At 37.2% G+C, this 15,301-nt stretch overlaps 1 protein-coding gene across 2 annotated transcripts; it reads right to left on the bottom strand.

Moving 5' to 3' along the window:
• Nucleotides 1-685: 685 nt before the first annotated feature.
• On the bottom strand, nt 686-14,740 carry LOC127617329 (large neutral amino acids transporter small subunit 3-like). 2 transcript variants are annotated; one of them, XM_052089314.1, is made up of 15 exons: nt 14,499-14,740; nt 11,548-11,705; nt 10,830-11,007; nt 10,432-10,487; nt 9,213-9,289; nt 6,076-6,168; nt 5,392-5,522; nt 5,097-5,206; nt 4,770-4,916; nt 4,645-4,680; nt 4,373-4,505; nt 4,087-4,219; nt 3,212-3,285; nt 2,674-2,797; nt 686-1,976 (listed from the first exon to the last, which is right to left on the bottom strand). In XM_052089314.1, exons 1-15 carry the CDS (start codon nt 14,501-14,503, stop codon nt 1,785-1,787), a joined length of 1,647 nt encoding a protein of 548 aa, XP_051945274.1. In that variant the 5' UTR covers nt 14,504-14,740; the 3' UTR covers nt 686-1,784. The 2 variants fall into 2 exon arrangements, with proteins under 2 accessions (XP_051945274.1, XP_051945275.1); XM_052089315.1 differs by having other exon boundaries at nt 4,087-4,216.
• Nucleotides 14,741-15,301: the final 561 nt, after the last annotated feature.

Genomic DNA, 15,301 nt, shown 5'->3' with positions numbered 1-15,301 from the left:
GTAAAATTATTTTTATGATTGTCCAGTAATCAAAAACGGAAGGAAAAACTTTTAATAACACTGCATATTTCAGGCTTATTACTTAATTAATAAAATAAATGAATAGCTTACCCAGTATGGTAGCCTTATCACATTTTGGTATGAAAGGATGTACAGTATGGAAATGTTGAGAAAGATGCATTAATCTTAGGCAGACAGAAGATGGCAGTGTTTAACAAAGACTACATAAGAGAGCTTTGAAGTAGCCAAATCAAGATTAAAATTACTGCTCTAAAAGTGAGTTTCATTATGCAGAATGCCAATTAGCCGTATCATATATTTACGATAAATAAATGTTTGTTTTCTTAACAACAAACTGTTCCATAGAAGCCACATAACCAGTATTATTAGTGAAGTGCACTGATTGTGACTGGATACACTCACTGGAATATATAAGTGGGTACACTACACTAATGCACACTCTAAGCTCAGTGGTGTGAAACATTCACAGTGCAGCTGATGAAAGACTTAAAGTAGTCATCCTGACAATTTTTTTTAAAGGCGAAACTAACAAATAGCATAAAGAAATCAATGACATAACCCTCGATAATTGCTAGATACATTTCCACAGTTGCACAGACTCCAGGTTTGTTCTACTGTGACTCTGGACTGGCCCCCAAAACAGAAGTAAACCATTTGGAATATACAGTATATGCATCTTTTATTTTTCTGAATTTCAAGACTGACATTCTTGTACTCGTACATGGATGCTCAATTCCTGTCACATATGTGTGTCTCCAAAAGTCCTATGGCTTTATTGTGTCCCATCTCCAATAAGACCACATGGCTGTGGTTTCCTGCATATTCTGCAAGCAGTGGGATTTTACATTCAGACATTTTGTTCATAAAATAAGGCACTAGTTTCACACAAATAAGCTAAAAGCAGAAAAAAAACTGATGCTGTACGTGTTTGTCATCGCTTCTTGAAAGCACCCAAAGCCTTTAAAAAGCCCTTGCTATCACACAGCACAAGCATTCACTTATTGCAATAAAGTAAATATTATGAACACACACCACTGTATGTACTTTCAAGCTTGTACACATTAGATTAGGATATTAACACAGTAACAGCAGTAAAAACACAAAAATACATTTCCTTTTCAGTGCCTAAATGAGACTAAAATGAAAAGGAGTACATGGAAAAAAATTCTTCAAATACACAAAAAAATCTTTTCTTTTGGCCTTTTAAAATGTAACTTTAAAATATAATACAGTTGAGGTTATGTTTGTAGAGTGTGTAAAAACCTCCATCTGTGTCTTTGGTATTAGCTGAAATGATTTTGTTGATTGTTCCTCAAGTTTTCAAATCATGGGTCAAAAAGATAAAAAACACAATATGATAAAGAATACTCAACACAGTTCTCTTTGGTGAAGAACAGACACTGAACAGATGCATCCACTGGTCTGTTTGATTGTCAGTTAGGTAGTTCCTGTCCATTAGTTACAGCCAGTGGGTGTGCATCTCAATAAATATATTTCATGTGGAAGCATTGCTTAATTTTGATTGTCAAGTTTTGAATTTTTCTGAGTTTAAAGTTGATTGACATCAAGGCAATTCTGATTTGATGCCAGCTGATTCCAACCATCAACTGAAAGTCTCATAACAAAAATGGAAGTTTAATGCTCAGTGAGAATGTCAGAAATGGCAGCGTATGTGAGAATAGCAGCTCTAACATTGAGTTTGCTGATGTTCCTGTTGAAATGTGAAAAGTCCAGTGACAGTCCTGTGTTATTTTTTTATTAAATTATGCTTCCTGAGGCACATGACCGTTGCCATGTCCGTTGGCCAAAGATTTGTTTAGAGCTTGATTCTCAACTGAAGTGTGGCCATTAGCTTTTCCTTTTGCCCTCTGCTGCAGAAGTTGTCTACGATGGTAGAACAGGTATCCCGGCAACAGGAAACCAGAAAATGAGAGGATCAATAGTCCCCAGTTGATCTGATTGGTTTGAGGAGAAAATAAAGTTAGTATCTACATTTCATGATTGTTATTAATCTTTTGAAATATCTATAACATAAACTCTGTCCCAAAATTTAGAGATCTATTGCCTACATAGGCAGCTGCCATCCAACTGAAATAAAATCTTGTAAGATAATCATTTGGAACGAGCGTATGTGTCACACAAAATGGTGTTACTCAAGTGAAGCAGAGAGAATAAAGAATGTGCATTTCATTATATATTAAAGCAAAAAAACAATTATGGGTTTCAGTAAGGCACTTACAATGGAAGTGAATGGGGGCCAATTTTTGAACGTTGAAATACTCACTTATATTTATATTTTATTACATTAAATAAGTTTTATCAATTAAGTAATTAATAAAATACATATTTTACATATATATACTTCTAGTCAACATTTATCTAAACTTCTATGCCATACTGGATGATTTCTTTACCACATCAGCAATGCATTGTTGCCTTCTCCATGAAGGACACATGCTTAGAATCCTTAGAAGACATGCTTACGTGCTTAGACACTTGAAATTTGGCCAAACAAGGTATGATGAAGGCAGCATAGCGTTGCTCTCTACTTTTTGGAACAGCATTTTTGCCTTAAAATGCCATCATTAGATATTCAAATTCTGGAAACCCCTTAAAATACAGTATGATGAGAAAAACTGCTGTGGTTCTCACCCAGTAAGCATCCCCTTTTAGATGTCCCACCATAACCATAAAGAGGGGCTGTTGTAAAAGAGCCACCACAGCACTAATCATGGACTGCAGCCCGGTAAGAGTGCCGAAGTGTTTGGATGGGTACCTGTGAGAGAGAAATAGACAAAGACAACAGAAAGATAGAGAGAAGTCATTTTGTTTGTCTAAAGCTTAAAATCGTTTGCAGGTTTGTTTTGTGATTGTAATGAAACATTTTGGCACAATTTAAATGACAAAAGGTGTGTGTGTGTGCTGTTATTGAGGCATCAGGGTGATTTCCCTGTTTGGGTGGGGGATGCTAATGCATGTCAATGTATTTGCTACATAACCTGTACTATGGTGAGTTAGTTTTCTTACAAACAGGATAAGCCTGATCCTGAGGCAGATATGTCGTTTAAAGTCTATTCTAATAAAATGTAGAATGAAGTAACAGACAAGTACATACTTGCCAGTGATTTTAACCAACACTTGAAATAAAAGAAGTATTTGAAGATGGGTGTGTTTATGCGCATTCACTTACACAGCAGCATACAGGCCTCCACAACATGAGTGAATGAAACCTCGCACCATTGTATGCAAAATAAACGTCAGAATCTAGACAAAGAAAAAGAATGAGTTATAAAAACACTCTCAAGGTTATAAGCCAACTGCAAGCAATGCCTAGTGGACACTACACGACTCAAGCTCAGCACAAATAACCATAAAAACACATGCATGCCTTTCTTTCAAGTTTGTAGAAAAAAGAGAGCAAGATATCGGGTAACAGGAGACAAAAATAATTACAAAATTAAACAAAAACAACCACATCTCCCTACTTGCTGTTTTTAATTATTTTCAGCTGTTTTGTAATCATTTTTTCTTTTGCAAATAGTGCCAATAAGCACACATACAACGTTTTCTTTGCCGGTAACGTGCAGATTCAAAGGGACATATGCATATGATCGGAACATTTAAAAAAGCAAATGCATGAACGTACACAAAAGGGAAACATATGAGCAGCATGCACACTAGAAGCTCAGTTACAGGTACTGCACTAAAATAACTCAGAATTCTGCTCTAAACGTCATGTTTGCGAATAATTAAGAGAAACTGTGTGCCCGTTTTAGCACTTCCTTTCTCGTCTTTTACTATTTTATGCTTTATTAACATTCTTTAATACACAGACGTAATGACTGATGTATGTCCTCATGAAATCTGAGACTCTCTTCTCAAAAACACAAGTAATCAAAAGAGACGACCAGGTGTAACGGTGATGTGCCTCACTTGTACATTTGTGATCGGATCACCCAAAATGCATCTTAATTACGGTACCAGTGTACACGTGGCCTCAGTCGGGGACCAATTACTTACAATAATAGTAATTACAATAATGAATCTAATCAATGAGGTTTTTACCTGTAGAGGAAGGTTGTCTATGAGTGAGAGGATTCCAAACAGAACAAGCAGCATGTTTGTGAAGACGAAGGCTCTCATGGCATTGGTCAGTTTCTGAATCTTTCTATCACGCTTTGGCAAGGCGACAGCTCTGCTGGAGAAAAGAAGTGAAGGTCTTTGGAATGTCTTTTGTTGAGCATTCTAGAGGTTGTTGTCCTTGCTTCTTTTCACATCTTAACAACTGTATTTCTGTATTCTAATTTTGTATATAAAATGATACAGTGACCAAAGAATGTCAATTTCTTACTCTTTCTCTCCCGCCACTGTGTTCTGCACCACTTCACACTCCTTCATCTTCCAGTCCATGATGTATCCAATCAGAGGGCAGGTGACCAGACACAAGAGCTGCAGCGTGCCAAAGATGGACGAGTAGAAACTCACTGGAATTTACATGGACACCGTCAATACATGTTTTACAGATTTATCATGCTCAGATACATACATCTGAAACACATACAATTCAATTCACAAATACATTCATTAACATCCATATAGTATATGTGATTTCAAGTTTCTCACCTTTCTCCTCTGCTTCTAGCTCCAGTTCTTCAGAGACTAAACAAGACAGAGTCTTAATAAGTGTAACTCAAATCAAAGCAGAAGGCCAGTGAAATCAAACACAGGGATCATTTGTAATCACTTACGATGTTTCTCTCCATGGGTGACCAAAAACTCAAGCATCTTGTTCATGGCTCCCATAAAGAAGATGATTCTCAACTGAGTCATTCCCATGGTGATTAAACTCCATAGGAAGATGGGAGAAAACACGGAACAACGGAACGGGACAGAGGCTGAGGGAGAGAATACATAGGTTTGTATGTCATATTTCAGAAGCTTGGTCTTTACATCAGGAATATGAAACTTTAGAATCAGAAAGTCTTCTTTTTCATTTACAATTCACACTATTGGAGCCATTTTTATTTACAGTACGTTTTATCTCAAAATATATCACTTTGTCTCAAAAGTCTTACATTGTGTTTCCCGAGCAACTGTAGGCGGTTTATCTATTGAGCTTTTCAGTTCTTCTGTCGTTTCTTCAACCGAATTCAATTTGTTGTTTTCACTTGAACGCTTTTTTCCCCTAAAAGATGGTTGGAAAAGCAAGGAATAAGAACTTATTATTCATGGATTAAAGACTGTTTCCATGCGATTAACAATTTCAAAGATTCATTGATACCCTTTCACCGGGGTTGAAGGAATAGTTTCATGGAAGAAAGAAAGTCATAAAGTTTTGGAATGACATTAGGGTGAGTAAATGTTACCAACATCTCGATTTCTTCTGGAGTTGCAAACCCCTCTGTTGGCCAGTTCAGGAAACAGTTGAGGAAAACCAGACCTGCAAGGCCCGCCCACATCCACATGATAACTGTAAATGACACCCCAGCATCATATATCAGCTGGAGAAAGACAGAGACACAAAGAGGACATGTAATATTAATTAGTTATTACATATATATAACATGCCTGAATGGTGTAAAAGTCAACAGAGTTTGCTTGTCTGGTTGAAGCTATTAGTTTATTTTGCCACATGTTTTAATACCTTTAATTGTATTTATAATATTTAGTAGGAAATAATGTTGAACAGGACTTGATTTATCCATTAGGATCTCGTTTAAATGTTAAAAGCCGGCTATTTATATAAAAAATATACTTTTCACATTGCTGGTCATAAGTTCAGATCAGGTGACAAGGATTCACCTCCATTTAAACCATTCTGTTGCGATTCTCTTTGTTTCAGACACTGACATGGAATTAATTAAAACTAAGAAAGCTGGCCTTAACTGCTTTTATACAATGAAGATTACGGTGCTGACATGGTGCTGACTTTAAAAATGTCAACAATTACCGGCGATCTAGTTCACTTTCAATCTGATGCTATCTTACATTAGAGCCTCAGATTCCATGTGTGACACATAAAACAGGTTTAGCCTATATTTACATGTAAAATACCTTGACTCCAGGGAAGGTGACAGCCGATGATGCGTACGAGCCGATCATCAGTGACAAGACAGTGGAACTCAGACTTCCAAACATGTTCGGCAGCTGTATAGGGAGAAAGGAACATTAAATCATCATCATCATCAATATATGTGAATCTTAAAAAATGTCCCTACACAATAAACACAACTAGATATTTATATGGCAGAGGCTATTTGTACTAAGTGTAAATAGCAGCAAAAAGCATCTTCTTTGCACAAAGTTGAAATAGATTCTAATTTCACCCCTAATTTAATACTAACCTACATTATAGGGGCATCATTGCAGTATGTTTATTGTGTTGATTTTGAGTCCTATAGACAACCTTCAGGGGTGCTCACACTTCTATGGCATGTTATCTACTTTTTCATAATGCCACTGTAGTAAGACCTACCATGTACTGTAGGAAGTGTTCTCACAATACCAAAACTAATAATTTGTTAATTACGTAATCAATGTTAAGTTCTGGAAATGTATGCAATTATTCAGGAGAGGAAATAAAAGTAATAAAATAACAATAAAGAAAGAAATTAAGAAAGCAGTGCTTACATTTTCTAACAGCAGTATCAATACGTATTCAAGAGTACATTCAGAAATATTTTTTTTTTTTTTTATTTGCTATAAAACTTAACAGATCACAGGTTCTCACTGCATGAGTATAATATTTTTAAGGCTAATGAAGTTATCCAGCAAAGAGCAAAAAATAGTCTTGATTTCTTGCTATTGTTGTTTGATTTATATTAACAGTCTATCAGGCTTGTACGTTTACTTTAGACATAACTGATTGTGTTTTAATTAATACTTCGCACCAAGACAGGCTTTGCATAGTGTACCGTCACACTGGCGCTTATCCGCATTACCATGAGCGCTCTTAGGAAATAGAACATGATCTTGAAGATTATCATTATTTGTGTATTTTAAATCCCAATCTCTTTTGATCTGTTAAAGAGATCGACCAGTGTTTGTCTTGTGATCGACCGGTCGATCGCGATCGACATAATGAGTACCCTGCCCTACACCAACCCTTATCCCTAAACCTATTCCTTACCTTTTTACCTCTAAAATAAACCATGGTTTTACTACAGTAACCATTGTATCATCATCATATTTTGTAGTAAAATCATAGTAGCCACAAAATTAAACATGGTGTAGTAACACCATGGTTATTGCATTAAAACTATGGCTTCCACCAAAACAATCAGAATCAGAATGAGCTTTATTGCTAAGTGGTGATAGGAGAAACAAGTGCACTCAGAACATTTCAGTGAGACACAGAATATAAAACAAGTTAAGAGTATAAATAGACATACAAATAATAGGACATATAACAGAATGGCGTACGAACACGTGCAAGTGGTAATGTATGTTCAGGGTAGGGGTATGTACAGTTCATTATTATTATATGTATATTGTATAATATATATTATATGTGAATTTACATATGTACATGAGATAAGTATTTACATTATTGCACTATTGGGCAGTTAAATTGTTCATGAGGAAAATGGCCTGAGGGTAAAAACTGTTCTTGTGCCTGGATGTCCTGTCGCTTAGTGCTCTGTCAGAGGGCAACAGTTCAAAGAGGGAGTGGGCAGGGTGCGTGGGGTCCAGAGTGATTATACCTGCATACTTTCTCACTCTGGAGACATACAAGTCTTGGAGGGTGGGCAGGGGGGCACCAATAATCCTCTCAGCATTCCTCCCATGTTTAATTTCACCCGGATCAAACCCTTCTCTCAACTCCCCGACAATCACTGTGACCAAATAACTACAAATCACTACAAGGTAAACAACATTGCCAGAGCACAGCTATCCAGTTGCTTAAATAAGCGGTTGCTAGGATGTTCAGAGTGGTTGCTAACTAGCCTATGTCAAAATAGCCAACACAAAGTCTCTATGATATTCTAGTCTCTAGGTCTAGCTCGGGTCCAGTGTAAATCTATGGGATTTTTTTGCGTGTTTGTACCGTTTGCCAGACAAAAATAATAAGTTTAATCGCATACTTGCCATCTACTTATAGTTAAGGTTTTGCGCAAAATCGTAACTCCAAATATAAGCAACAACTACCACGTTTTTACAAGACTATTTCAAACAGTGCTTTGTTTTCTCTGAATGTTAACACTGGTGTGTGACTGTGTTCCACCATCCTGTGTGAAGTGAAAAGGGTTAAAAACAATAAATCACAAAATTGATTGAAAAAGTAAATTTTCACATCCTTCTGTCTTTCACATAAAAACAAAGAGCAGAAATGCAACCTAAAGGAAGCCATTACAGAACACTGTGAATTCTTAGTGCTAAATAATGAGCTTTTCAATTTATATCGTTTGGCAAAACACACACATTTACTAAATGGAGGTCGTTGATTTGTTGATAATGCAGTTCAGTTGGCATCATAACCAAAAGGCTCAAAGGTAAATAGAGTCATCAGGTTAATAACAGAACATACTGCAATAGTTTCCATGCGGGTACTAGAATACGATCAACAAAGAGTGAGAAAGACCATTTTATGCTTTGTTTTTCTCCAAAGGTTACAGGATGTCATTGAGTCAAGTGTAGGTCAATGTGCTTGAAAACCTGAGCGGCTCTAACTGAGAAAATGTGTATTAGCAAGAGGGAAAGTCTGCATGTTTGTGTCTGCATGAGAGTCCTTGGTTATCTGTGGTCAGCTGATATATATCGTCATTCTTTCCCACAGCAAGTGATGATATCACTGGACCGATAGGAAGGTCACAATCAAGTGCATGTGCTAGCAATCTTTACCCTCTGACAAATGCAAGCGAGCACGAGGGAGTGTGAGTGTTGCGGGTACAATGTTTGTGCCCTTGTCTGTTTCAGCTGGAGGTTGATGGGAGGGAAGGGTGTCAGAGAAGGCGTGTGGGCAATTCAGCATTTTGATTGGTGGACGCTGAAAAGGCCAGAATTTGTCTGCAGGTCATGTGCGTCAAGCATCTGACTGACCCAAACACATATAAATACGCACACTCTCACACCCACACACCTGTCGCAAACTAAATAAACTTCAAAAAGCTGCATAACAAAACAAGCGAGTCATCGCAGGTGTTTGAGACTCCATGTGCTCTCTCTCCCTCTATTATATATTTTTGTCTTACCGTTAGAGATGTGAAGGTCAGGCAGATCCCCCCAAAACCGTTGAACGACAAAGCGAGAAATATTAGTGCAGAGAGGACTGGAACAAAAGACAAAACATTGTTATTACATGATTGAAACAGCTGTTGTAACAACTCAAATCCAAAGCAAACCCCTAATAATAGGCTTGACATGACATGTTATATTTTATGTCTCAGTTGTATACAGTAGTGTACAATCACAGTACAGTACACAGCAAAAATACTTTTTCGATGCTAAATTTGAAACTCATCATTCGGCTGTGAATCTCAGTGTACAACGCCTCTATCCTTGATTGAACTCTATTGGGTGATTAGTCATATTTAACCCCAAAATCATTACACAAAATATGAAATTATATTTTGCATATTAACATTAAGGACCATTAAGATTTTTGCCTTGTCCACGTTTACACCTGGTATTAAGAAGTGATCAAATGTGGTGAGAGGAGACATATCGCTTTTTACTCCTGGTCACATCAATTTGTCACCTGTGACCACTTTGTTCAGATTTTGAGGGGAGGGTCTCTGATTTCATGACGACATACCTCAATCAGTATGTCCATGTGCTACTGCATGAAAATAAACCGCAAAAAAAGCGAGTAAAAGATGGCACGCTGTTTCTCCCAGATGCACTTCAAAATTCAATCGAAATAATTTAATAATGGCAAATGAGACATACCAATCTCAAAACGGTCAAATATGTGCAGATTAATCACCGATATATCGGTTTATCACAACTCTATATAAGCACTGCAACAACCAATCACTAACAATTTTGATGTTGAAAAGTAAAGGTATTTAAAAGAAAATTACATTTGTGAATGGACACAGACTTATGTTCACTGGAGTGAATGTGTGTCTTCCTACAGATCATCGTCAATTAGAAGAAGCCTTTATTTTTGTCACTCATTATACATTTGCACATATACAGAGAAATCATTTTTTTCACATATCTGAGCTAAGCTGAGGTCATGATACAACACCCCTGGAGCATATAGGGTCAAGGGCTTTGCTCAAGGGCCCAACAGTTGCATCTTGGCAGTGCTGGGGCTTGAAGCCCCATCCTTCTGGTCAATAACCCACAGCTTTTTAAAATCAATAAGTCAAAGAAATCAACAACAGATTCAATCTATTCTGACTATATTATATTCCATTTGCACTAATTTGCTACAGTATGTGTGTGTATTGTTCTCATGCTCACTTTTGGGATGATAAGCTGACACAGACATCATTGCACAGGAGAGCGCAAAACACGCACTGAGAAAGAAACAAAGAGAAGACATGAATGATGGTTAACAAACAAAAGACAAATCAAGAAAGAGATACAGATGTAATGGAATAAAGTGGTGCAGATCCTTCCTATGACAGTGATTAATGATGAATAACTTAAATGAAATGTGAATGCACACATTAATTAGTGTTCTGAAATACACATGAAGAGTCATGACGTAACTCTATGACTCACACTATTCTCATACTTAACAAGGAAAGACAGAGTTTTTGTTTTGATGGTTCCCTATTGTTTGATGGAGTGTTGGCATTTTAATCAACGAGTTCCTGTACTTAAGGGTCTATTAATGTTTGTGTATGTGTGTTCACCTTCCACTCAGGCGAAGGGGCCTGGGGCCAAAGCGGTCCATGAGAATGCCCAATGGCAGTGTGGCGGCACTGAGCAGGAAGGAGCCAATAGTGAAGCCCAGGTTAAGCATTTCTTCCTGTTCCACACAGCTCAGCCACTCCTCTGGGGCAGTAGTGTTCACATTCTCCGTCTTATTTTCTACAGAGAGAGAGAGGAAGTGAATGAAAGCAGGAGAGATAGACTTTATTAAGTTTTGAAGTCAAGTTTCCCAGGATCTCTGGCTCAGTTTCTCTTGTTCTAATTAGTGTATATGTGTAGTTTAGGTCTCGATACTTATGTTTGTTTTAGTTCAACTGCTTAAGGGGATAGTTCACCCAAGAATGAAATTCATTCATTTATTCACCCTCAGGTTGTTTCAAACCCATATAACTTTCCTCCATGGAACACAAAAGGAGATGCGACACAGATTAACAGTCTCAGTCACTATTCACTTTCATTATACATAAAAAAAACATGCAATGAAAGTGAATAGTGACTGATGCTAACATCTCCTTTTGTGTTCCACTGAAAAAAGTACATTATATGGGATTGGAACAACATGAGTAAATGATGACAGAATTGTCATTTTTGTGGTGAACTCTTGCCTTAATTGCTCTCCTGCTGCCCTTTTTTTATACTGTATGTATTTACCACCATGGCAAATAGATTCAACAGGATTATGTTTTGATGACTGATTACCTGTGCACAGGTGAGAATAGAAGCCTTCCCTTTTGAGCATGATGAGCAGAGAGCCCCAGCCCAACAGCACAGCTGAACATGAAAGATTTTCCAACACCGCTGTGGCAGCCATCCACCATCGCCTCCTGAACGCCTTCGAAAGAGAAGGAGCCATCCCCCTATCAAACAGTAAAAAAGTACATTTAAGCAAAAATAGAGCCACTGGCCGATTAAAAAGAAGATGTAAGCTGCACCACCTTTACCCACATTTTCAACTAGATTTTTTTAATTTTCTGACAAAGAAAAGTTTAATAATTGGGGTTTAGTGCTTGTTCAAATCTATAACTCTACATACGTTTGAGCATTAACAAAAAAAAACCTTGCAAGCACCACTAATGACCTATTCACAGTACTGTTTTTGTTTTGCAGCAGAACAAATATGTGTAATCCTGATGTTCAAGTGGGTTCAAGTTGAAGTTTGTGTTTGTAAACTGGATCAACTTAACCTTTTAACCTTTGACATGACTGAAAGGAACCGGACATTATAACTTGTTAACCAAAGCACACACCAACACATCCACTCAATAAATTCACAGAGAGATACAGTTAAAGTCAGAAAATTATATACACTTAAGCCAAATACATTTAAACTCAGTTATTCACAATTCCTGACATTTAATCATAGAAAACATTCCCTTTCTTAGGAAATTTAGACTAAAAACTTTATTTTAAGAATGTGATATGTTGCGCACGCTTTTCAGTTCTGCCTACACATTTTCAGATTGAAGTCAGGGCTTTGTGATGGCTACTCAAGTACCTTGACTTTGTTGTCATTAAGCCATTTTGACACAACTTTGGAGGTATACTTGTGTCATTGTCCATTTGGAAGACCCATTTGCGACCGAGCTTTAACTTTATGGCTGATGTCTTGAGATGTTGCTTCAATATATCCACATAATTTCCCTTCCTCATGATGCCATCTATTTTGTGAAGTGCACCAGTTACTCTTGCAACAAAGCCCCCCCACAACATGATGCTGCCACTCCCATGCTTCATGGTTGGGATGGTGTACTTCGGTTTGCAAGCCTCAGACTTTTTCCTCAAAACATAACGATGGTCATTATTGCCAAAAAGTTAAATTTTTGTTTCATCAGACCAGAGGATATTTCTCCAAAAAGTAAGATCTTTGTCCCCATGTGCACTTGCAAATGAATCTGTCTTTTTTATGGCGTAAACGTGGTACCTTCAGGTGTTTTGAAATTGCTCCCATGGATGACCCAGACTTATGGAGGTCCACTATAGTTTTCCTGATTTCTTTTGATTTCCCCATGATGTCAAGCAAAGAAGCACTGAGTTTGAAGGTAGACTTAAAATACACCTAAAGGTACACCTCCTATCAGAAGCTAATTGTCTAAAGGCTTGACATCCATCCATCCATCGTCAACCGCTTATCCTGTGTACAGGGTCGCGGAGGCTTGACATCATTTTCTGGAATTTTTCAAGCTGCTTACAGGCACAGCTAACTTAGTGTATGTAAAATTATGACCCACTGGAATTGTGATTGTCAATTAAAAGTGAAACAGTCTGCATGTAAACAATTCTTGGAAAAATACTCATGTCATGCACAAAGTAGATGTTGTAAACTACTTGCCAAAACTATAGTTGGCTAATCTGTGGAGTGGTTAAATAAAATTTGTTTGAATGATTTCTACCTAAGTGTATGTAAATTCTGACTTCAACTGTAAGAGTGGGGGTGGGAGACTAGCGAACAAAGGCAATACAAAGGGTGAAGACATAAAGTAGAGAGAAGAAAATGGGATCTCAGTAGGACACCAATTCAGTGTGTGTTTTGTTTAAAATGATTAGGCACAGTCCACTAGATGTCTTTGTCCTCAACAGCCGGCTTATCTGAGGTTTTCTTTTTGTAACTCAAACGTCCTACTAGGCCACACATTTGCAATGATCTTCATTCATTTTCTCACCCCTGCCAGTGACTAAATTAAACAAAGCAGGTGTAACCTCCTTTCTGTTATACCAATGGTAGGAAGCCTTCAACATTTAAGCATGTATTTTTTACATTCAGGCGGATGCAGTCATTGCCAATGGGGCATGTGTATGCGTTTGTTTACGGTATCAGTGAAGTAGGTTTTGGGTGTGCATACTATCATGTGTATGTGAAAACAAGCTTTTTGGCACACAGGTGTCCACACTACATTTCACACAGAGTTAAAAAGTAACCATTTACAGCCCATTTACATTCTGTGAAAATGTTTGCATTTGTTGTAAGAAGACGCTTTATAAGGAAGGTCACCAAGTTAATGCCAAGTTTTAAACCTAGGTAAAAACAAAATTATCTAAAGCATTTTCAAAATATGTCTCTAAAATGCATTTATTTCAATCAAAATGGCTATCAGCATTATTAAATTAGCCTATTAATTGGCATTGGTGTCCTCTCTCTTTCTTTAAAAAAAAATCAGATTTAGGAATCTACTGTCTGGTAGCAAAGAAATCAAGTTTCTTTCATTTAAAAGAAATACAATCTTTGGATTGGAATGATCAAATAGCCCAACAATCTCTGGTAGTAACTGAGTCAAGTCTTCTAGCTCTCTAGCAAGGAATCATATCTTCCGATTAATGAAATAACCCAAAGCACTCTTTGGTAAGAATTAAATCTCATCTTTTGGATAATCTATTCTATACTCTAGCGAGAAATCGAATATTTTGAATGATCGAATAGTCCCACACTTTCTGGTACTTTAATCGAATTGGGTCTTTTGAATCATCTTAGAAATGTGGTGAAAGTGCTCAACACACAAAAGCTAATGTACTCACAGACGTAGAATGATGCCACGTGTCTCTAACTGCAACCAAAGTCTGTATTTACACTGGTCTGTACCCACTAACAGTACATTGTATTTACGCATATTACTTTACTTTAGTAACAATAAGAAGACTTGAGGAAAACGACTTACTTCATTTGTGTAACCTGTAGTTTCCAAATGTCAAATGCAAGTTTATTTCTGCTTTTCTCGGAGCTAAAACAAAGCACAGACTCTATTCAAGCTCATTTAACCGCCAAAACGACTTGATAAATGCGTTTATCAAGTCTAGCGTCTGTTTGTGTGAGTTTTGATCCGAAGGGGTCTTCTCGCAACCCTCCCTCATTTAACAACGACAGAACAACTTCCTCACCATCCACAAAATATGTACTGCTTGCGAAACACACACTCTCTCTCTCTCTCACTCTCTCTCTCTCTCTCTCTCTCTCTCTCTCTCTCTCTCTCTCTCTCTCTCTCTCTCTCTCTCTCTCATACACACACACAAACTTGTTTTTATATCATTGTGGGGGCTCTCCATAGACATCCATGCATTTTATGGATTTTATACAGATTTTAACGATTATTGTTGGTTCAGCTATCATTATGAGGACACTCCATAGACAATTATTTTTATACTGTACAAACTATAGATTATATCCCCTAACCTCAAACGTACCCCTAACCTAACGCTCACAAAAAAACTTTCTGCATTTGTACATTTTCAATAAAACATCGTTTAGTATGTTTTTTTAAGCAATTTAAATTATGTGGGCACACATACACCTCTTAGTGAGGAAATCACATTCTTACATTAGCCACTATAAATTAGCTCCTTTAGCCCCACTATACCATGGTAATCATAGCCTGTATTGTTTATTTTTATTTAATTTGATACACAACGAACCTCTACTCTCAGAATGAACCTGCCAAATGTTTACATGTTAAAGTACTATTCC

The sequence above is a fragment of the Xyrauchen texanus genome, chromosome 23 (genome assembly GCF_025860055.1).
Source record: "Xyrauchen texanus isolate HMW12.3.18 chromosome 23, RBS_HiC_50CHRs, whole genome shotgun sequence".
Taxonomy (NCBI): Eukaryota; Metazoa; Chordata; class Actinopteri; order Cypriniformes; family Catostomidae; genus Xyrauchen; species Xyrauchen texanus.
Note: the sequence above shows the minus strand (reverse complement) of the source record. Positions and strands in the feature narration are given on the sequence as shown.

Coding starts and splice junctions, on each gene's coding strand:
- LOC127617329 (XM_052089314.1), bottom strand. Junction 4,681..4,769: donor CACCCATGGAGAGAAACATC/GTAAGTGATTAC, acceptor TGTCTTGTTTAG/TCTCTGAAGAACTGGAGCTA. Junction 4,220..4,372: donor ACAGTGGCGGGAGAGAAAGA/GTAAGAAATTGA, acceptor TCTTTTCTCCAG/CAGAGCTGTCGCCTTGCCAA.